Source organism: Halichoeres trimaculatus, unplaced genomic scaffold (assembly GCF_033239565.1).
Source record: "Halichoeres trimaculatus isolate MK-OKI-2021-1 unplaced genomic scaffold, fHalTri1.1 fHalTri1_scaffold_4, whole genome shotgun sequence".
NCBI lineage: Eukaryota > Metazoa > Chordata > Actinopteri > Labriformes > Labridae > Halichoeres > Halichoeres trimaculatus.
Genome location: NW_027437182.1, coordinates 9,633,753 through 9,655,967, shown reverse-complemented (window position 1 = coordinate 9,655,967; position 22,215 = coordinate 9,633,753). Strand labels below are relative to the sequence as shown.

The window sequence follows — 22,215 nt, the reverse complement described above, 5'->3', positions numbered from 1 at the left end:
AAAGCAAAACCAGCAGGTTGTGTGACAAAACTTTAAAATGCTATGTGTTCTGGCCTGGGCGGTTCAAAAGAAACTGAAAACTGAAGATGATGGGCTGTGAGTGCTGTGGTTTTTACCAGCCCCAATATAAACCAACTTATCAGTATTTTCCCACTTTCGCAACAGTCAATACAATGGAAGAAGCTCAATCTAAACAACACTTCCAAAAACAAGCACACCCTTTATGAAGTGGTTTCTTAAAGATTGAAAAAACTTTATTAAAAAAAAAGTATACACAATTCAGGACACTGTTTCACTCAGAGAAAGTAGGTGGCATCACCACCTTCCTTCCTGTACTTGACCCAAGAAGACTTGAGTTTTTACCTAACCTGGAGACTCCACAGATTAATTTCATGAAGACAGCTGACGCAGAATCATCCTAGTCACTACAAGCCCTCAAAGCGTTTCCAGTCTGTGGAGAGTTTACACCAGGTCTACATAAAGGGTAATAAAGTCATCCCTTCATATCTCACAGTTCCTTTGAGGTTTGGCTATGATGCAGACTGACTGGAGATTTGACATTCAAAGAACATTACATGATGTACAGCTTTTATTTCATGCTGTTGCAAAGTGTTTGATGGTTCTAATGTGGAAGCAATCTGTTAAAGGATGCTGTGGCATTGCTGGGGAGCACATCTTATCCGGGGGTGATGGTGAGGCTCTGTGGAGTCCAGGATCTGATTGGGGTCGCTCTAAAAACTGTTCCGTGCCTCTGAGGGTCGATGCTGCTGAGCCAGCTTCCCGTAGCCGCCTCTGGCTGGGTCATAGTCCTGCCTGTATTCATCTCTCACCTACACAGGAAAGAAGAACACAGCCACAGGGCACAGGTAAATCCACATCTTTCATTATGTTGGAGGAGGATTCTTATCCTGAAGTTATACACTGCAGGGCATTTTAGAGAAACACAGTTTGACAGTATTATCCTCCACAAAAATACCATTCTTGTTCAAATATTTATATTTCCCTATTTACATTCTCCCAGAAGGCTTTTTGTGTATCGCTACAACAAAACTGGACATTATTATGCATATTGTGTTTGCTAACAGCATAATATACGCTTCCATTTTTCAAAATGCCATGCTGTAGTAATGCTGTCTCTTCAAAGGTCATGGTTAATCATGCATAATTTATTTTTGAAGTTATAACACTTTTTAAATATCATTCTGGTGTATTAAAATGTCATGATATAAAGTATTGATCTTTTTCACAGCCATTTCAGAATATGTAATTTTTCAAATGCCATAGTGCGCTTTGTTTTATATTGTTTTCTAAAATGCTGTTGCAGAAAACCCAGAAGTATTAAGTGTTAAGAACAGATGTACTGGTGAAGAAGAGGACTCTGAGCATCAAAATTCTAGCTCAGTGTAGACAGATGTTCAGCAACTAAATCATGATATGTTTGACCTTAACCTCAGAGTCAAGCAACAGCTGCCAGAGGACATTTGAGTCATATCTGAGCACTACAATAGGTAGTTTCTGCAGGTTTCCTTAGGAAATCCTGCAGAAACATGACCAAACCACATGTTTTACTCATTTTTTTTGCACAGTCATCGTTAACATTATTCAACCTAGCTTTTGAGTCTGTATCGGCCAGGTGCCCAGAACCAGGATCTGATCCCCATAACAGAATCACTAATCTCTTACAGTGATTGTGCCTTGCCTCTGATGCCAGAGCAGCAGTGGTACAAATTGTTCGATGGAGTCTCAATAACATTAACATTGAAAGCCAGATGTTGCAGGGTGTACATATTGGGCCCTAATTTGGCAACATGAAAAGGGTTTGGAGCCTCATTCTCACCCTCACCTCCAGGTAAAAGGTAAAAGCTCATCTCAGTAAATAAACACCTTCAGAAAAGCTGGCAAACTGCTGACCTTTTAGGATTAGAAAGTTGCTGTCTATGCTAGTGCAAACAGCAGCAGCCACAAATATTTTCTATGCAACCCCAAGTTAAGTATGCAGGGATTAGCAATAAAAGTTTATATGAAGCCATGTTACAGATTTTAAGGCTCATAACTCGAGAAAAACTTCAGTGACTGCTCAGACCACCCATAACTTCTCCATTTTCAAATAGATATTTTCATTCATATTTTTTAGTAGCAGGAAAGTGGCTCTCACATTGCTGTTCAGTGACATTTTGTTACTAAAAGCACAAAAACTGGAAAGTAGTTACTTAAATACATTTAGGGATGCTCATCTAAGGAAAACTTCTGGCTGTATCGAACACAGTTAGTTGTACATTTGTTGCTTGAAAAAGTTACTTATAAGAAAATACGCAAGCAGTGGTTTTAGTCTAAAAAATGTGTGGGTGTGAGCAAGGCAGGGTAGGAGAAGAGCATTACCAGCTGACAACACAGTCTTGTTTGCATCTGCACATAAACTTTAAACTGAACCATGATGGATAAGGTATGTGACTTTTTTTTTACCTGTCCTCCAGACTTGCCACGGCCGTACTGTCGCCCCTCCTTGAAACCGGCGTCCCAGTCTGTCCTGATAATACGGTCATCTAGCCGTGTGCCGTTAATAAAGCGCATGGCATTTTCTGCACCTGCACGTGTGTAATATCTGGCAGATCAAAAATTAAGGTCTATAGAAGCCTTCTTAGTTTGCACAAAATTTACAATTCATTATCCGATTTAAAAGATTTAAAAGAGAGAAATTAAATCAATTTGAGTTTTAATTTTGTAAAGGATACTCGACAAAGCAGAATCCACAAGCCGTCTTCTTCACTTTATCCAGACCTATGATGATGCGTTTGACATCCCCACTTTTAGAAAATAGTTCGTGTACCTGTTTATTGGAAAAGTACAAAGAAGTCAAAAATTATGACCGAAGGAACATCTGTTAAGTACAGACGACTTCTCAGAGATGCCGTTTTAATTTTCATGAGACACAAATCAGATAGGAGATGTAAAAATTTCAATGCATTTCACAAAGGGGGTCATTGTTAACTACTAAAATCATTACCTGCTCCTCAGTTGTATAGAAAGAAAGATTTCCAACATACAGAGTGTGACTCTGTTTCAGCAGCTTCTCCTGGTCATAACGGTTACCCTGAAATCACACAGTTAAAAATAAACGAGACAGACTTTTTAAATATATATTATAATTACAAACAATGATGTGATTTATCAATTAGTGAAGTAAGAAGTTCATCTGTGATGCAAACGAAAATGCAAGAGAAACAATATCAGTTAGATGTGCTCTGACCCGACCCAGACAATTGGCGCAGCATCATAAGATTCTTCATTGTTGTCGAATCAGAAAATAGTAATAAGTTTATTATCATATTTTTTAAAGATCCACCGCCTGGAGACTAAGTTTAAACTTCAGAGATTTGTATAAAATATCACTCAGAATCAGAATGGAAACGGACTGCTCACTTTGTTATTGTTAGCTGCTGCTAACTGCTATCGAACAACAACCACCGCGTTAACGTTTAAAGAATCAGATTTCAACACTAAGTTATTTATCAAAAGCACCTCAAACAATTATCTTCTTACCTTGAAATGTTGGTCTCTGTATTGACTAACATCAATGTAAGAATCACTGGTCAAAGCGTTTAATTTAACAGCCATGTTGAGTTGTCTGCCTACAGCTATTCAAGCGTTAGCTCAACGGAAACCACAGCCTAAACGTCCGGTTCACGTGTCCGTCATCTAAAGAACTCCGGGTTGTTGTTGTTTTCTTCGAAGATACAATTAAGCGGCGCCCCCTGTTGGCAAATCAAGATATACTGAGGTGGTTTGCATTTAAAGATGTGGTGCCAAATGATTGGGTCCTGAGGTTTGGCGTTGGTTATTTGCATTTGTACTAAGTCCATGATAGTATCCGTTTGTTTGCCCGCTTTGCCTCAGCTCTTAGTGTGTCTTTGGATAACACCATCTGATAGATTGAATGGTAAAACTGTGAGTTGTAATTACTGATCCTCCCTATAGACTTGCAGTTTAATCATTTGACCTGCTTTATTTTCACGTTTGTTATTTTGAGGAGCATTTTATCATTTATTTTTCAGATATTTAAATTTATCAGTAAAATAACATAATACATTTCATGTATTTTGTCTATTTTATTTCTTATGTAAAAAGAATGTCTAGATATATAAGATAAGATAAGACATACTTTATTAATCCCCGGAGGGAAATTCAAGATATATTGCAAGCATTTAACATATATTTAAATAATTTACCTAAACTTTACAGCCATTCTTTCAGATTATATCTAAATCTTCCTTTATTCTTAATCCATTGAGTACTTTTTACTTATTTTGTTTTTATTGTTTCAAATTTTTAAGAGTAACTTTTTCCCTTGAAATTAAACATTTTTTGATCATAAATTTTTTGCAGATATTTTTGAATTGCTCAAATAATGTATGTGATGACTGTAAGAAATACAACAATATAATGATGTAGTGTATTTACCTCTACCTCTATTTTGAAAGGGTAAAAAGAATCCTCAATACACATTTTTTGTGTACATCTTTGTAAATTACAATAATCATATAGTGATTTTAAACTCATTAAACATCCAATGAAAAAAATAGATCACCTTTCACAAAGGGCCAACTATTACATGACAATAATAGGATAATAAACACTTCAGACTGCAAAAGTGTCCAGTAAGGTCAACATTTTATTATCAGAATTCAAATAAGCAAAAACAGGTGTCCTTATATATCTGACTTTGAGTTAATAAAGAATACACAAATTTGAAAAGGAGAAACAGTAATGGATCTGGCCTATAAGTCAAAGAAGATGAACAAAAATGAGATGATATGGCAGGAAATGACTTCATCATCCACCCACAGGGCAATCCTGGTCTTCTCTGCCCGCTGTCAGTTCTACTTATGTTTAGCAGAAACATACAGTCTATTTTTGTACCATATAATCACATCAGTCCAATAAATCAGAGGATAGGAGCCAGTCTAAAAGCCAGAAAAGGATGACCGTGGATCTGCAAGGGGCCCCTCCCTTGACTTGTCGTCTTATCAGAGTTTGGAAATCACCATTTTGTGCTGCTGCAGCTCCTGGAACCTTTAAGGCAAAACAAGATTAATTAACATTTAAATCTCAACTGATGCAAGAGGGAAAGAAACATGAACTAGGGCAGACCCTTTCTGTAGGTGTTTCAAGAAACAAACGAGTAAACACAGTAAGGCATATGTAGCAATTTTATTAGCTGCTATTTTGTGTTTTTGTTTATTTAAAACTTTGCTCATAAGAAGATCTGGGTATGTTTAAGAAACTGATAATGAAACCGCATTTTCTCAGTTTCTAACACCTGCCTTTGGATACTGTTGCTCTTCTTTCTTCATAAATCCTCCCTTTTAACCTGCTCTAGAAACATAGCTGTTTGGAGGCAAGATTGTGTCAAAAATGCTTTTAGGGATAAAATTATGTATATTAAAGTTCTAAATACATACTGATCTATAAAAGACGAGTTTAAAACAACATCAGAACTAAAAACATTAATTAATTACAAAACGTTTACAGACTACTAATTTGCACAACTATCTGTAAAAATTGTAATTTATTTAACAGTTGACAGTAATCACATCCAAATGAACTCATTTTGAAGTGTATCTTTCGCATACAAAGCTCATTTTAAAACCGTATTACTCGTGTTACTTTAGAAAATCTGTCAGTGAACCAGGAGATTTCTAAGAACACGTAGCATGAAACACTCTGAAACACTATGTAAACACTTGGCGAACATATATGTTATGACTTACGTTTTAAAAGTTATCTCCCTTGCCGTTTTTCTTCATCAAAGGTCAGATCTCCTCTCAATACTGAGCAGCTCCACCTCGAAAATAAGCGTCGCTCCCCCGGGGATCTTCGGTGGAGCCCCCCGATCTCCGTAGCCCAGCTCAGCGGGGATGACCAGCTTCCTCTTCTCGCCCTCGCACATGCCCAGCAGGCCCTGGTCCCAGCCTTTGATCACCTGCCCCGTTCCAAGCGTGAAGGTAAACGGCCTGTCGCGGGGAATGCTGCTGTCAAACTCGGTACCATCCTCTAGTTTGCCCGTGTAGTGCATATTCAGCACATCTCCTTTGCGGGACTTGATGGAACAGTTGTCCACTCGCTTCTTGATGCCTATCTGCAGCTTCTTCTTCTCGGTTCCGCTCACCGCCAACGGACTGAGAGACAGCACGGCCACAGCGAAGAACAGCAACACCCGCATGGCTGCAGATTATTCTCAGGTTCCAGTTGGTTAAACGGTTGGTTCTAAAAGATCGGACTCAAGGCTGATGTGCAAATCTAGAGGATGAATAAGGGAAATGAGCCGGGAAATCAGCGCCTGGGAGCGGATAATGGTGTGATTTTACCCGGATGTACTCTGTATTTTTGTGTTACCAACAAAGTCGTCCGGAAAACCGTTCGGCACATACCTGAAGTAAGTTTCAGGTTCGTTTATTTTGTAACAAATTACACACATAGCAGATATGTATGCAACTTATTTTCTGTTACGATTTATTACAGCTCGTAACATAATTATTACAATTACTACAGTTCGTAACATTTTCCAATGGCAGAAATAGTTTCAGCTCTTAAAAACAATCCGTAATCTCCTGAGGTGTTGGTTTGACTTTGGTCAGTTATTTTAGGTTTGTAGTAGGAATGTCTAATAGAAACAAAATTATCCAATTAAACAGTCAGAGTATTGCAGGTAGAATTAAAGCCTCCATGTTTCACATCTGGAGGTAGAGTATGAGGTTACAAAAATCTTGATATAAGATGCATGGGAAAAGCTAGTGAACTCACAGAGGATGTTAACATGTTAAATATATATGCTATCATAAATAGTATGAGGTGCATAAATGAGAGTTTTTGAATCTATTGCTCTAACAGGTTATTTGTCATCACCTTTTCATTTTAGAGATTTTTTTTTAAATTATTTTAATGTATTTGATTGGCCCTATTCTACTATTGTGATACTGCCATCTTAACTAAGTAGGAAAAAGCCACTGTACCTTTGGATAGGATTTATATTATTAATTAATTATTTAAACAAAAAATGGTTTGAAGTCACACCAAGAATGAGCAGCGGTCCACATACACAGACGTTATGCTGCATGTAATGATGTGTTGTGAGATGACAGTTAAAAAATTGAAGATAATCTCTACAAATGCATGTCCCTCCAGGGCTTCCATAGATATACTTCAACAGTCAAATGCGAAACTATCTTCAGTCTCGCTTTAGTCTTCTATTATGTCATTCACTGTAACCTAGCAGTGACCTGAATCAGCTCAAGTAAGTCAACTATTTCAATTGTAGTTTTTCAATTATGAAACAGAAATGAAAGAAATAATTAAAGTTATTTTAACACGTCAGGTCAACTAAAGGGAGACTTTTGTGTCATTTCAGGGCTGGTGTCGACTGTTGAACGGGGCTGCTAAGCTAACATTTCAGTAAGTAGAGAGGACTCTGGGAACTCAAGTCTCAAAATGATTCTTCGTTTTTTATTCAACCTCATCAACAACCCTCACATCATCGAGAAGTTGGCCGAGTCCCGGCCGATCCGCAGGGCGGCTCAGATCACAGCGTACGCCATCACCAAGGCTCAGATAGCCGGAAGGGATGCCTCGGAGCGGGCCTTGCGGTCCCAGACGCTACGGCAGGTGCGGGAAGAGGCCAGCAGAGTCCCCGGTGACCTGGGGGAGATGGGCAGCCGCTTCAAGAAAGTCAGAGACACGTTTGTAAATGAGGTCAAAGAAGGATGGAAAGAAAGTTCCAGGCAGATCAAGAAATGAGTAGGACGTACGGGATGCACCGGTATTAACAAGGCACCAAAGACCTTACCTGACTGCCTGCTGAGACCCGAATTAAAGTGATTTTCAACTAAAACAGCCAGAAAGTGGCTTCATGTTGACCATTATATCACATAAATGTATGAGAAACTGTTGTTACCTACATGAAATCACTGTATCCAGAGTTTTGAGATCATTCAAACATGCCAAGTGTGTAATTCAGCTTCTAGGAGAGTTAAAGAATTTTAGCAGTGTAAATGTTAGATTTCCTGAAGTGTACTGAAATTTCAACATAAAACTTAATAGGACAACTTTTATTGGTGGTCTGTTCTATGATACAGATGATTTGCCGACATTGTGGAGAGATGATTTCCGTTTCATTCATGTACATATGACAGAATTGTGCCCACAGAACTTTTGCTGATATGTGATCATGAAGCTGTCTTGAGTAATAATTTTACTTTGAAAATGTACATATGTAGAGAGATATGATGTGTGTACATGTCAAATTCACCACTGATCTTCTGAGGAATAAAGATTGTTATTTATAAGATAAGAGTCAGGCAGTCTTTCTTAACTTTTAGTGACAATTAAGGCAATTAAAAAACAAGTAAGATGTAAACTTGAGTTCAGAGTTAAGATAAAGGATTATCCAATGATTTTTACTGGGAAAACTTCCAAGCAGAGACACAGGTGAGATCAAACTGATGTGTAACTTCAGGTGTGAACGGTCAGAAGGGGTGAAGGTCAGACACAGCTCAAAGCTTAAAGTTCATTCGCTTTATAACACCAGCTGGACATCAGGAGTGATATGAAAACTCGTGGGACAGTCAAGATAAAATGACCTTTTACTTTCTTCATGTGACATTTGGTTTCTGATGTGGAAATAGAACGAAGCAAAGAACAAATCCCTTATAATACATCTATGGTGAAAGTCAGAATCTTCATAAAACTGCTATTAGGGTTTGAAAAACAAATTTCTTCCTAAGAAATGTGGGTGAACGAGGATGAGGGCAAATCCTGTTGGAATCTTCTTTGAGCATGAGGATAAAATCCAGTAAGATTAAAGATTCATCTCGAAAAGAAAGCTCAACACAATTTAATCTGCAGTAGCTTTATTTTATTTGAATGAGTACAGAAAACAGCTGAAGTCATCAGCTTTATGTAGCTATACTTGTGCAGGCGCACTGGCCTGGCAACTAAATATTAGTTAAAAGATAAATCATTTCACAAAGAAATAAATCTCTATCAAGAGGAAAGAGAAGCATTGTTTCTGACAGAATGAGTCAGTACATATACACTGATATGGCAGCTGAACTTCATATAAAAATAAATCTCTCAATGTAGGAAAATACACATCCAAATCAACATTTTTAACAGGAGAGCAGCAAGAGATACAGGAGATACAATGGGAACTGGTTAAGTTTGAATAAAAGACATTTTTTTCTGGAGTAAGCGGTTTGGGACAAGAGGGATGACTTTTCTGTAACTACATCTTTTGTTATTTTGAGCTTCACAACACAAATTTTTATCACAATAAGTGGCAGCTATGTGTCTTTGGCGAATCTTCACCTCGTTGGCTTCAACTTGGTGACAAACAAAACCTCATTCACCCCAGCTCAAACCACAGGATGTTTTCTTTATGATCTCCCCAAATCTGATGGAACCTGACATGTCGTCAGAGAAATTCACTCCATTTTTGTCTTAAAGTTGATAAGAACATGATAAAAGATATGTGGGAAAATTGTTGTTGAAGGGGAGCTATACTAAAATTAAATATTTCTGATCCAAAAGCATCTAATTAAAAAATATTTTTTAATGATCTCTATCAGTTTTTTAGGATCTGGGGAGGATACATGAAGCAGACAGCCTCTGAACAAACACTCCATCACTCAACATCATTCCAACCTCTGCACAGCTCTGCGTGGAGGTAACACTAGTGCATATTCACTGACATGGCATTAGCTTATCGTATTAAAAACAACCCAACAAAAGGAGGGCTGTGCTTGTTAGTAGTAATCACAGGACTGGAGAGCAGAACAGCAATCTGACTTCTCATCACATGAAACCTTTGAAAATGAGGGAAACTGATCTGTGGGGTTTGAAATGTGGATTTTAAGTTTCTTTTTTGCAACAACCAGGAGATTTAAGTTGACCTAATAAGTTTATTTGAATCATTTCACCTAAGTTGTTGCTTGCATTTGGAAATTATATGTTTTGTAGTCATGCTGATGTTAGAGAAGTCAGCTTGTCTGTTCTTTGTAAACTAGCTTTGAAGAGAAAGACATGCTCTGGCCACAAAAGCAATGTAACAGGTGGCAGCATACGCACTGATATGGCAGCACACCTTCAGTAAACAAAGTGGCAGAAACATCTTCTTCTCTCATCACTTTTGATTCACTCTGACCAATGAGGCATTGTACCTCATTTGCATCAAAACAAACACCACTTCCATCCAAAAGGCAGCTCCAACAACACAACATCCTCCCATGTATTAACACAGCACATAATTCAATGAAAGTAGTTGAAAAGAGTAGAGGGTCTTGATTGGAAAGGAAAAGAAGGGTGCACAGGAAAGTAAGAAAGAAACAGATTGATTACGGGAGTTGGAGAAAAGCGTGGATGTCAAAGTTTGGTGCGTTTAGATCCAGAGGTTTGTCATGATGAGGCTGAACAGGGCCAGCAGCAGAAGCCACATGGAAGACATCACTGGAAAAGAGAGAAGATTTGAGTGGTTGATCATAGAGATTCATCTCTTACAAATGATAGTTGTTTCACAGATAAACACTGGTAAAAAATTCCTCTTAACATCTTTTATGTCACATATCTTTCATTAATCCCAACAACATTTTTCAGTACGTTTATATAACTTTGTGTTTTAGAAACAGGTTGCACTGTCTGCATGACTGACTTAAAAACCTGAGAAGGAAATTGTTTAAATTTTTGAAATCTTATCAGAACACTTCCTCATTTTTTGGTTTGACATTTTAGGAAATATGCTCATTGGAATTTATTTTTGTGCTCTGAAATATGACAAAAATCTTATATCTTGTTGGTACCGTGATACTTCTATTGACCTCTTTGGCATTGCCATTCAATTCATAAGGATGAATTCACACAGTTCAGTGTGTGCTTACCTGCACTTGAGGAGTTACACTGCATATCCTCCAAAGAGTCCAGGTAGCCCTGTCCCAGCCAGTCCTGGTAGGTCTTTTTGTCACCCACAGCCACCAAGTGAACAGTGGAATCTTTGAAGATGAGATCTGTTCCCTCGTAGGCCTGAGAGTCGAACATCCTAAATTCAGCTGCCTCGTCGCTACCAAAATATTTCTATGGAAAAAAAAGGAGAAATATAAAGAAAGTAAATAGACATCATGATTGATTTCCTCTATTACAGCTTATCATTGTTTTTCTGCTCCTTTCAAAGTAAAAGAGAAATTGATTTATAGAAAAATATCAAATTGTCACAGAAAAGTTTTATCCAATATTATACCCAACCATCCTGTATTTGTGTATTTATTTGTTGCTGGAAGACAAATTGTCTTCACTCATTAATCTTTTAAAAACAAGAGTTCTGATGGTTCGTCAGCTTTATCTTGGACATGGAATAATAAACACGATGCAATTTACAAAGAATCACAAAAAAAAATTTGTTTGTTTTTCACTTGTATATATTACAGATGTATGGAGACTCTTACCTGTGCGTTGTCCAGGAGTCCGTAAACAGCATGAATGTTAGTGTCGGCCCGAACCATCACAGCGTGGGAGGGGACCCTGGCCAGGTTGCAGTACTTGTACTGCGTCACCTCAGCTTTAGTCCCTTGAGAACACAGCAGCTGGAAATCTTTGGACATGAGATCTGTAGCCCATGATTCACCACCATTACCTAAACAAACACACAGAGTAACTTGATGATGACTTTTGATACTCAGAGAGCCTCAAAAGGAAATCTTAACACCAGATTTATTTTACCATCAGTATTATCCAGGACGGTCGAGTGCTTAACGAAAGCCACGTCTCCATCTCCTGTTGCCAGACACCTGAAGGGAGGACAGAGAAATGCATGTTAGGTGTGAAAAAGTACAAGTAGCTTTTCCACTTAAAGACTAACAGATGCTTGGTTAACCTGCTTTTGATTTGAGAAATCAAGGCATGGATTACCTCACAAAGATGTGCCCATTAGTTGAATTATTATTTCAGAAAGATAAAGAAAAAATATGTTTTTTTAATGAAAAGATATAAAAAAATTCTCAGGGGAAGTAAAGTACAGCTACCAAGATTTATTTCAGCTGAAATATCTCAGCTTCCATTCTGAGATAATTTTGCTTCCATGATTCGTGTTTTTGCAGATTTTTGTACCTGAAGGCACCGTTGTACCCGTCATATTTGTCCTTTCCCTTCTCACAGATGTTTGCACCTGAACTGTCTCCGACACAAAGACCACAGAGGTTGTCAGGAAAACCAGGCTGGTTTGCACCCGGGACACAGCTCTGCTTGAAGAATCCTCCCACCGCTAAGCACCATGGGAAACAGGAAATACAGTAAGAAGTGAAAGACTGAGGGGACTCCAAATGTTTTGGCTTTAAACTTTTACACAGGTGTCACTCGCTCCTGTTTAGATGGAGTTCAGATTTAAACAAAAAGCTCTAAAACTACATCCATGTTTTTGCACTAAGATAATGATGAGTAAAAAATACACTCTAAAATCATTCAAACTTTAAGTCAGTAATTCAGGTTACTGAGTAAAACTGCAAAATATTTTAAAGGTTCCAGCTTTTTATTGAGTGTGCAGCTAGCCTCTTGATTCACAGTTTCCTTTCCACGCCCCTGTAAACACTCAAACCCACACATTCACACACTGCCATCCCTCTGACCTTGTGGTATCTGGCATTGCTTTGGGGAGATCAGGCCTCTCTCTATCAGCGCTGACACAGGAACGTTCCAGCCAGCTGTGCGACCGTACCCGGTGTGACAGGAGCTGCGTCCACGCAGGTCATCAAGATTACGGATGTCACTGCTAGTCTTTTTCACCACAGCGATTGCGTAGTACGTGGAGCCATCTCGGTCCTCTGGAGAGATATATAAAAACAACCTTTGCTGTTTAAACAAAGAACTAGAGATAAATGGGTATGGATTTTTCCAGGCCGATACCAATACCAATCATTTGTAGTCAAGGAGGCCGATAACCGATATTTGAAACAGATATCAATTTGCAGTCAAAGTGCAAATATTGGTGGCAAAATTTTTAACAACACTTAACTTTATTCAAATACCTTTTAGCATGAGTTTATTAAACAGCTCCCAGGCTCAGCAGCATGTTTTATAAAGTTAAATGAAAACATAAAAAGAATAAAAAGCTCAAGTTTTCTACAGTAAATAAAGTTTTCCAAAATTTTAATGTAACTGCAATGACTGTAATAGCTGCACTGCTGATTGGCTGTTTCCCAAGCCATGGCTCTGCTCGTAACCAATCAGATGCTACTGTGGGTCCCCTTTCGAAAGAAAAATATATATACCAATATATATTTTTAAGTATATTGTAATATATTATTGATATATTATTATATACATGGAATACTATATTGAGGGCACATATACAATATATTATATATTCATGCAACATATTGCAATATATTGCAAAATATACAAATGATTGCCACTTCCCATATATTGCAATATATTGGAAAATATAAATACTAAATCTCATATATGGGAATATATTACCTAATGTATGACATGATATTTTCCAATATGCTGCAATATTAATATTAATTTTATTTTCGTAAGGGTGGGACTGAGCAGTGACTGCAGACAGTGGAGCGGCTGCATCAGAGCCCCAACAACGCAGTTTTAATTTTTTTTCTTAAATTCTTTTTCTTATCTGCTGTTTGATTAAAATAAGACCAATGCCGATATGCCTAAAATGCCAAATATGGGCCCCGATCGGTCTATCCCTACAAAGATCATGTGATTGTATTTCTTTACATGTCTGTGTTTTCATTATGTTACCTGTGTAGCTCTCGCCAGTTGCTGGGACCAAGCCGTAGTCTTTGCCTGCTGTGTAGATGTAACCTCCATCCAGAGTGATGGCATCAGCCTCTTTGTTCTATACAAATGTAAACAGGAAAAGGGAGAGTAACATGCCTAAAAGTAGAAATTTCATGACTGTTTTTACATTTTAATCAGACAATCCAAAGCTGGATAAGCACCGAGGACCTGGCTGTCAGGAACATTTTTTACCTTGATCTTCTCCAGGCAGTCCGTCACAGACTGTCCGTACAGACACTGGACACCTGGAGTCAGACCTTTACTCTTAAAGACACGGCCCATGTCAGCACACTTCTCCTGCTCACCACTGGACAACACGCACCACCGCAGGACATCTGATGAGTGGATGACAAGAGAAAATTAGATAGGTGCTGTTTTCCATGTGTGTCATCTGACTGGGCAACATGTGCCTCTATGAGAAGCTGTTTTATGTTGAAGTGCAAATGAAGTAAATCACTGTACAGAATTAAAGTTAATGAAGCCCAAGGTTTAAAATTTGTACTGCTCATCCGAAAACATCAGATTACATCTGGGAGAATAATGTTATTCCAATGTTTTTGTAGATCAATAAATGAATGTTTCACCTTCAGTTTTACAGTCCATGGCTGTCATAGCGCTGTGATAAAGCCGACCCATCCACTTCACTGGGTCATTAGACTCCACGCCCAGAAACATGGACGACGACTCAGAGAAAAGTAAAGTCCCTCCTCCATAATTTGCTGATGAAAACATGTTGAAGTTTGATTTTTCCTAAAGACAGAAAAAACACAATTAATAACTCATACAGTGACACAGTATTTTGACATGAAACGGCAACATCCATTTGTTGTTGAGAGTGAAACGCCTGTTGAGACATACCAGGCCCTCTGTTAGCATGTTGAACACCACAGAGGGAGTGATGTGATCACCGACCACTATTCCACGAAATGGGACTCGGACCAGATGACAGGTTTTCCACTGAGACACTGGAGCTCTGGTACCATCACGGCACAGCAGCTCATAGTTGGCTGACTTCTCAGCAGCAGCCCAGGGCGGACCATGACCTGGTATAAGATGATCTGGTTAGCTAACAGACGTGCTAAAGAGCCAAATGACTTATGTCACATCTAAGAAGCTACTTCTGTGATGAACTGTTACCATCAGTGTTCTCCTCGACTATTGTGTGTTTGATGAAAGCCACATCCCCTGCATTTTCAACCAGACACCTGCAAATCAAATCAGAATCCTTTAGTTCGAAAACTCATTTGATATTTGTTTTACAAATCTGCTTCAGCATTACTCAAGGGATGATTTTTTTTGCAGTGTGACTGTGTGTTACCTGAAAGCTCCTTCATAACTGTAGTACATCTCTTTATCACTCATCTCACATTTGTGTGCTCCTGTACCGTCTCCTTTGCACAGCTGACACAAAGATTCAGGGTCGCCAGTTGCTCCAGGGATGCAGCTTGCATTGAAGAAATTTGCCACACCTGACCACACAATCACACAAATGTCTCTTTAGCTGCCTGTACTGTCTTTGCACATACATGTGTGTGATGTATGTTTCTTACCCTGGGGGATGTTGCAGCCCATCACAGACATGTAGCCCTGATCTATGAAGTATCCTATAGGCATATTCCAGCCGGCTGTTCGGCCTTTCCCGGTGTGGCAGCTCTTCTTTCCTGCCAGGTTGTTGATGTTGATGGCAGAATTTGCTTTCTTCACAACAGCAACTGCATAGTAAGTGGCACCGGTACCTGGGGAGGAAAAAAGTGTGAAGACACCTAGAGTAGTCTTGTAGAAACTTTGACAGCACTGTAATGCATGACATCCAGCATCTTTCTTTGCTTTTATGGAAATAAGAGCTAGCTGATCAAAGTGCAGGCTGTAATTCCTGTTTTCAAATGATAGATGAATAGACAGATAGAATTTTAAGCAAAAGGTCTGAATTTGTTACTTACGATCAGGTTTAGATTCACTGGCAGCCACCTTAAAGGAAGCTGTTTTTCCCATCTTGTAGATGTCTGAACCAAACATGGACAAGGCGTCTGCTTCTTTGTTCTGCAGAAACAGCACTGACGAATTACTACACTTGATATCAAAAAGACACCATTTTCTGAACGATAATCACTGCAAGTTAAATTTTAAAACATGGGATTTTAAAATACTGAGTTTTTTGGTCTAATTGGATGAAAATATTTTCTTTTTGTAGAGAATTTCCCCTTAAAGATGCTATGAGTAGGATCTGTTTTAATTGGACTGCTGGTGGTGATCACCACCTTCTCTCACAAACACTGTCGTGAAAATGTGACTTTTAACCAGACGAGTGTTTGTTTCAGAAGTAATGTTCTTTGTTCAAAATAATCTTTTACCGGATACAAAGAGACGAGGTAAGGTAGTTATTAGTACAGTTACGTAGCCCTGTTGTTCAAAACGTGACAACAAGCAGACGTAAGTTTGTACAGTACGTCAGTAGCCGCCTGCTATATGTAGCGGCGCTACTAGCTAGCGCTACGACGTATCCCTTGGCTAATACGTTAACTCACTCTCAGTTTCTTCAGTAGTGTAGTAGCTGTCTACACACTGATAGCCCGACGCGAGGAAATGTGTGCGTAATGTGTAACGTTAGTGAATGGTGAATCCTGGTCATATCCTACCAGCGCTCGTCTACCAAGCAGAGCTAACGATAGACTCTCAAGTTTGAACAGACCACTGCAGAATAACTGCTGCGTGTGGGTTGGAGTGAACTTTATCTCAAACAATCTACAAGTTTTATGTGATGAGTATGATAGTTGGTTGCTAGAGCCCTTTTAACCTTTAGCTTGGGATATATCACTGTCCCATTTAGCTTTCTTCTGATCTTCTGTCCTTTCTCTGTCTTGACAGTTAGGCTCCAGTGTCCACCATCACTACAGAATTAATCACAGAAATCGTTTTCAGAGAAAAACACAGTTCTCTGTTCTCACTACCAAACTTTGTCAGCCAGCGTGGTGTTGTCATAGACACTTGGACATGCTGTTAATAAATCCAGTCTTACTCAACCCGATCAGGAAGCTAAGAAGATACAAAGTAGCATTTCGAAACAACCTACATTGGTGCTGATAATCTCATTGTCGAGTGTGAATTATGATCGGGCATATATCTAGAAGGGGGAATTTTTCAAGACCACTTTCAAACTCCTCACAGCCCCTTTAAAGTGAGGATTTAATTTTTTAAGAGGAAGCCAAAGGTATTTTAGTGTCATATGTTTGCTTGTAACCTAAAAGACCTAGATATGTGAAATTCTCACTTCAGTTCCTTTTTAAAGTTTAAGGCAAGGCAAGGCAAGGCAAGTTTATTTGTAGAGCACAATTCATACACAAGGCAATTCAAAGTGCTTTACAGCTAACATAAAATAAAATCACAATAGGCAAAATAAAATCAATGCATAAAATCACATCATAAAACATTAAAAATGATTAATTAAATTAGAAGAGGAGAGTGCAGATAAAATACTTTCAGTTGTTGTATGCTATGCTGAACAGAACTGTTTTCAGCCGGGCTTTGAACATTGTCAGAGTTGAGGCCTGTCTCACATCTTCTGGCAGACTGTTCCAGATTTTGGGGGCATAAAACTGGAATGAAGCCTCACCGTGTTTAGTCCTGACTCTGGGCACCAGCAGGAGACCTCTCCCTGAGGTTCTCAGAGACCGAGTTGGTTCATATGGTTCTAGCATGTCCAAGATGTACTTTGGTGCTAGACCATGAAGGGACTTGTAAACAAGCAGAGCTGTTTTAAAGTCTATTCTCTGAGCCACAGGAAGCCAGTGCAGAGACCGGAGCACTGGACTTATATGGTCGTATTTCCTGGTTCTGGTCAGGACCCGAGCAGCAGCGTTCTGGATGTACTGCAGCTGTCTTACAGCTCGTTTTGAGAGTCCAGTGAGCAGGCCATTACAGTAGTCTAACCTGCTGGAGACAAATGCGTGGATCAGTCTCTCTAAGTCAGGTTTAGACACTATTCCTTTAATCCTGGCAATGTTTTTGAGATGGTAAAAAGCCGCTGATGTTATTGATTTAATGTGGCTGTTAAAGTTCAGGTCTGAGTCCAATATCACCCCTAGATTTCTAACCTGGTTACTCACATTTAGAGAGAGAGTCTGAAGGTGACTGATAACCCTTTCTCTTTGTTTCTGTGGGCCACAGACAATGGTTTCAGTTTTGTCTGAGTTCAGCTGGAGGAAATTGTTCTGCATCCACATACTGATCTGTTCAACGCAGCGACAGAGTGAATCTACAGGCCCATGTTCGCCTGCCGTCATTGACACGTAGATCTGAGTGTCATCAGCATAGCTGTGGTAGGACACATTACAGCTGCGTATTAGCTGACCCAATGGGAGCATGTACAAATTAAACAATAGGGGTCCCAGGATTGAACCCTGGGGAACACCACAGGTCAGGGCCATTTGGTCTGAGACACAGTTACCAATTTCAACAAAGAAAGTCCTGCCCTCGAGATAAGACTTGAACCAGTTTAAAGCAGTACCAGATATTCCCACCCAGTTTTCTAACCTCTGTAATAAGATCACATGGTCAACAGTGTCAAAGGCAGCGCTCAGATCCAGCAAAACTAAGACTGAGACTTTGCCTGCGTCTGTGTTCAGGCGGATATCATTTGTCACCTTGACCAGAGCTGTCTCAGTGCTGTGGTGGGGCCTAAAGCCTGATTGGAAAGTATCAAACACATTGTTATGCAGGAGAAAGTCAGTAAGCTGTTGGTATACAGCTTTTTCTAGGACTTTGCCTAAGAATGGCAGGTTTGATACAGGTCGGTAGTTATTCAGTACTGTGGCATCAAGACTGCTCTTCTTCAGGAGAGGCTTAATGACAGCAGTTTTTAAGGCCTTTGGAAATGTTCCAGTCTGAAGTGAGATGTTGACCAGATGAGCGAGTTGTGGTAACAAACTGCTCAACACAGACTTTAGAAATCTAGTGGGTAACTCGTCAAGGCAGCACGTTGATGGACTCAGATTGCAGATGATCTCTTCAACTGTTTTGTTAGTTACTAATGAGAAATGTGTCAGCTCTGCATGTCTAAGTGGCTGCAGAGTAGTTCCTTGTATTGATGAAATTATTGTACTTTTAATGGCTTGAATTTTGTTGTTAAAGAATATTGCGAACTCATTGCATTTGGATGTGGAAATGAGTTCTGGGGGCAGTGAAGCTGGAGGATTTGTTAATCTGTTGACTGTAGCAAACAGGACACGAGAGTTGTTACTGTAGCTTTTGATGATTTGAGAAAAATAGTTTTCTCTTGTTCTACGTAAAGTCTGGTTAAACACACATAACTTTTCTTTGTAGATCTCATAATGAACCTGGAGCTTTGACTTGCGCCATTTCCGCTCAGCTCTACGGCACTCCCTTTTCTGTGCCCTGACTGAGTCTTCTTTTCTCCATGGCGCCTTTTGCATATCTTTAACCATTCTAACCTTGACAGGAGCAATGGTATCCAAAACATTTAAAACACTTGACGTGTAAGAGCTCAACAGGTCATCAACATTAGAACACAGGGCATCATCAAACTGAATCATTTCCTTGAACTGTGTCCCTGTGCTGTCATTGATGAGTCTCCTCTTAACGACTGCAGACCCAAATGCTGGTTTGGGTGTAACAGACAGGTCAAAGAAAACACAGAAATGATCAGACAGAGCAACATCGACAACATCCACTTTTGAAATGGAAACATTCTTAGTAATGACCACATCCAAAGTGTGTCCTCTGCTGTGGGTGGGTTCAGTTACATGCTGAGTTAAACCAAACGTCTCAAAGACAGCAGTGAGTTCTCTGGCTTGTTTGTCATGGGCTACATCCAGGTGCACATTCAAGTCCCCTGTTATGACCAAACAGTCGAAATCAGTGCACACAACTGAAAGAAATTCGGTAAAATCATCAATAAAACAACTCTGAGGTGGTTTGTAGATGGTGATATAAAGTATGGAAGACTGTTTTAGCTCCATTTTGAATGACAGATACTCAAATGATGAAAAAACTCCAAACCACAACTTGCGGGTGAGTATATTGTCCCTGAATATGGCACAGACTCCCCCACCCCTCTGGTTTTGTCGTGTTTCAGACACAAAACTGAAATGAGGTGGACTAGACTCAATCAGGACTGCTTTAGCTGTGTTTTTGTCAAGCCATGTCTCAGTTAAAAACATAAAATCAAGATCATAAGAGGAAATAAAATTATGAATTAAAAGTGATTTGTTATTTAAAGATCTGACATTGAGTACTGCATGTTTAAGATTAACTAAGGTTGAAGTGGGCGCTGTGTTCTTACAAGGGATATGGATTAGATTTCTCTGATGGGACAGTCTGACTGTCCCTCTCTTTTCTAATCTGCGGGGTTTGATGATTGTTATGACTGAAGAAGACAACACTTCCTCCCTGGGCCTCTGGTTGATATGGGATAGAGCAACACAGAGGCCTTCAGTGTCCTAGACAACAGCAGTGACGCTGCTGGTGATAACAGCTGTGGGCACCGATGGTGGGGGCCGAGCTGGGGGGGCTTTGGTTGGTGGAGTAGCCCGGGGTGGGGCTACTCCACCAACCTAACTTCCTGTTAGGAGGACGCCCTGTTCCAAGATCAGACCTCCCTGTTGGCGGTAATAAACCCCATTCCCCTGATAACTGCATCAATCATTAACACGTTCTCTACAGCCTTTCAAAGAGTTCCTGACCTGTTGTCTAATTCCTGTTATAAGCTCAGTTTTATTGGCTTTTAATGAGTCTTCTGATGCCCTACAGAAACATATTAAATGATATGTGAGATACTATAGATTTCTCTGAAAAGATGTCAGACCTGTAGCTTCTGAACGCAGCCCTCCACTGTCTTTCCATTGACGCAGCTGAGAGATGGACGGATGGAGACTTCAGTGAAAGCCTGCGACATGGCCTGACATTTCCTCTGCTCTGCATCTGAGATGGTACACCACTTAATGGTGCTCTGCCCAAACACTGAGAAAGAAAGACAGATATACTCACTTTGAAATTGTTTCTCCAGGTGTTTCACATGACTACTCTGATGAGGCAACAAGTAAGTCAATATATTTTTGAGCTATTTAGGCACAGTTTTTCTTTGGAGCTGGACTGAGACAGTCACAAGATTTATGGAACTTTATTTTGAAATACAGAAGTTTTACCTCTTGGGATCTAGAAACACCCTCTAAACTTATCAACAGAGAAAGTGACCTGGTGCTTTTCCTGCTCTCTAATCTCGTTCATCATACTTGAACAAAAGGTCAAGGAGTAAAAAAAATAGTACTTGGGTCAATATGCTCAACTTAAAGGTAAACCATGTGTCTTTGTATTGCATTAATGGTTGATTTATTGGGTCAGATTTAGTAAACATAATTGAAAGCCAACTGCAAGTCATTGTGATACAAGAACAAAACGGTGTGCGTTTACAGAAAAAGAATTGCGAACTCTTTTCTTTGTTTTGACTCAATGGAATCTGATCTCTCTATTGACTTGGAAACTTTTAACTGGATGTAACTTTAGCTCCAGGAAGTCATCTTAAATGTGGGACAAAAAAGACATTGTCTATTACATTCAGGAACAGAATAACACTTTGAAAACAGCAGAAGAGCATTAGGGCCACTAAAAAAAAGTATGTCCACTTTTTTAAGACACTATTTTCTCTGAGAAAAGAGTTAGAGTTCAAAATCTAAGTTGGAATTCTGACTTTTATCTCAGAAATCTGTCTTTTTCCCAGAATTCTGACTTCAATCTCAGAATCAGAATTCTTCTCAGAATTCTGACCTTTTCTAAAAATTCTAAATTTTTCTCTGAATATTTGGTAACAAAAAATTGGACATACAAAACTGTAGAGGAACAAGTTTTACGTAAAAATGTGTGGCCAGAATATCATAATGCATCTCTGTGTCTTTAATAGTAGGCATGAAAATCAAGAACCACAAAGATTGTAAGTACGGAAAGCAACATCCTTTATCATCTTAGTTTACGTGGTGGATGTTTTTGTAGGATAAAAAAACAAATCTTTTTGTTTTTTTTGACTCAAATATATGAAGACAGCATTCACCCTTAAAAATCATCTCTTACCAGTGTGTAGTATGAGCAGCAGAGCTGCTGCTGTCCTCCACATGGCCATGGCCTTCCTCTCTTCCTCTCTGTTCAGTAGAATAACCCTTTACCTCCCCTCCTCTCATTTATATGATGACTCCTGAGTCGAAGTCCAGCCTCTATCTTAAAGATCCGGCGCAGAGTCCTCGTGTGATGCTCAGAGGTGGCAGTAGTTTCATAAGTGATTTACGACTCAGTCATCCGCAGTGTGTCTTTCAGGACTCTCAGCTCGTGTATTTCAACCTCAGAGTAGAGTTTATGAAATCTGCCTTCCTGCTG

The 22,215-nt window shown here is 39.3% G+C and overlaps 4 protein-coding genes across 4 annotated transcripts; 1 reads left to right on the top strand and 3 right to left on the bottom strand.

The window, feature by feature from the left end:
* Nucleotides 1–231: 231 nt before the first annotated feature.
* ncbp2 (nuclear cap binding protein subunit 2) lies at nucleotides 232–3,698 on the bottom strand. The gene is made up of 5 exons (XM_074668365.1): nucleotides 3,541–3,698; nucleotides 3,005–3,091; nucleotides 2,733–2,827; nucleotides 2,464–2,602; nucleotides 232–830 (listed from the first exon to the last, which is right to left on the bottom strand). Exons 1-5 carry the CDS (start codon nucleotides 3,613–3,615, stop codon nucleotides 732–734), a joined length of 495 nt encoding a protein of 164 aa, XP_074524466.1. The 5' UTR covers nucleotides 3,616–3,698; the 3' UTR covers nucleotides 232–731.
* Nucleotides 3,699–4,656: 958 nt separating this feature from the next.
* Nucleotides 4,657–6,386, bottom strand: fkbp2 (FKBP prolyl isomerase 2). The gene is made up of 2 exons (XM_074669025.1): nucleotides 5,769–6,386; nucleotides 4,657–5,070 (listed from the first exon to the last, which is right to left on the bottom strand). Exon 1 carries the CDS (start codon nucleotides 6,218–6,220, stop codon nucleotides 5,804–5,806), a length of 417 nt encoding a protein of 138 aa, XP_074525126.1. The 5' UTR covers nucleotides 6,221–6,386; the 3' UTR covers nucleotides 4,657–5,070; nucleotides 5,769–5,803.
* Nucleotides 6,387–7,193: 807 nt separating this feature from the next.
* On the top strand, nucleotides 7,194–8,333 carry LOC141789294 (protein NCBP2AS2-like). Its single transcript, XM_074668666.1, has 2 exons — nucleotides 7,194–7,291; nucleotides 7,406–8,333. The coding sequence occupies exon 2, from the start codon at nucleotides 7,486–7,488 to the stop codon at nucleotides 7,789–7,791; it is 306 nt and encodes a 101-aa protein (XP_074524767.1). The 5' UTR covers nucleotides 7,194–7,291; nucleotides 7,406–7,485; the 3' UTR covers nucleotides 7,792–8,333.
* A 714-nt stretch (nucleotides 8,334–9,047) lies between these two features.
* Nucleotides 9,048–22,215, bottom strand: meltf (melanotransferrin). The gene is made up of 16 exons (XM_074669020.1): nucleotides 21,916–22,215; nucleotides 20,657–20,811; nucleotides 15,777–15,876; nucleotides 15,387–15,572; nucleotides 15,155–15,305; nucleotides 14,974–15,041; nucleotides 14,695–14,879; nucleotides 14,421–14,586; nucleotides 14,029–14,171; nucleotides 13,798–13,894; nucleotides 12,663–12,857; nucleotides 12,148–12,301; nucleotides 11,761–11,828; nucleotides 11,487–11,674; nucleotides 10,926–11,118; nucleotides 9,048–10,497 (listed from the first exon to the last, which is right to left on the bottom strand). Exons 1-16 carry the CDS (start codon nucleotides 21,962–21,964, stop codon nucleotides 10,430–10,432), a joined length of 2,166 nt encoding a protein of 721 aa, XP_074525121.1. The 5' UTR covers nucleotides 21,965–22,215; the 3' UTR covers nucleotides 9,048–10,429.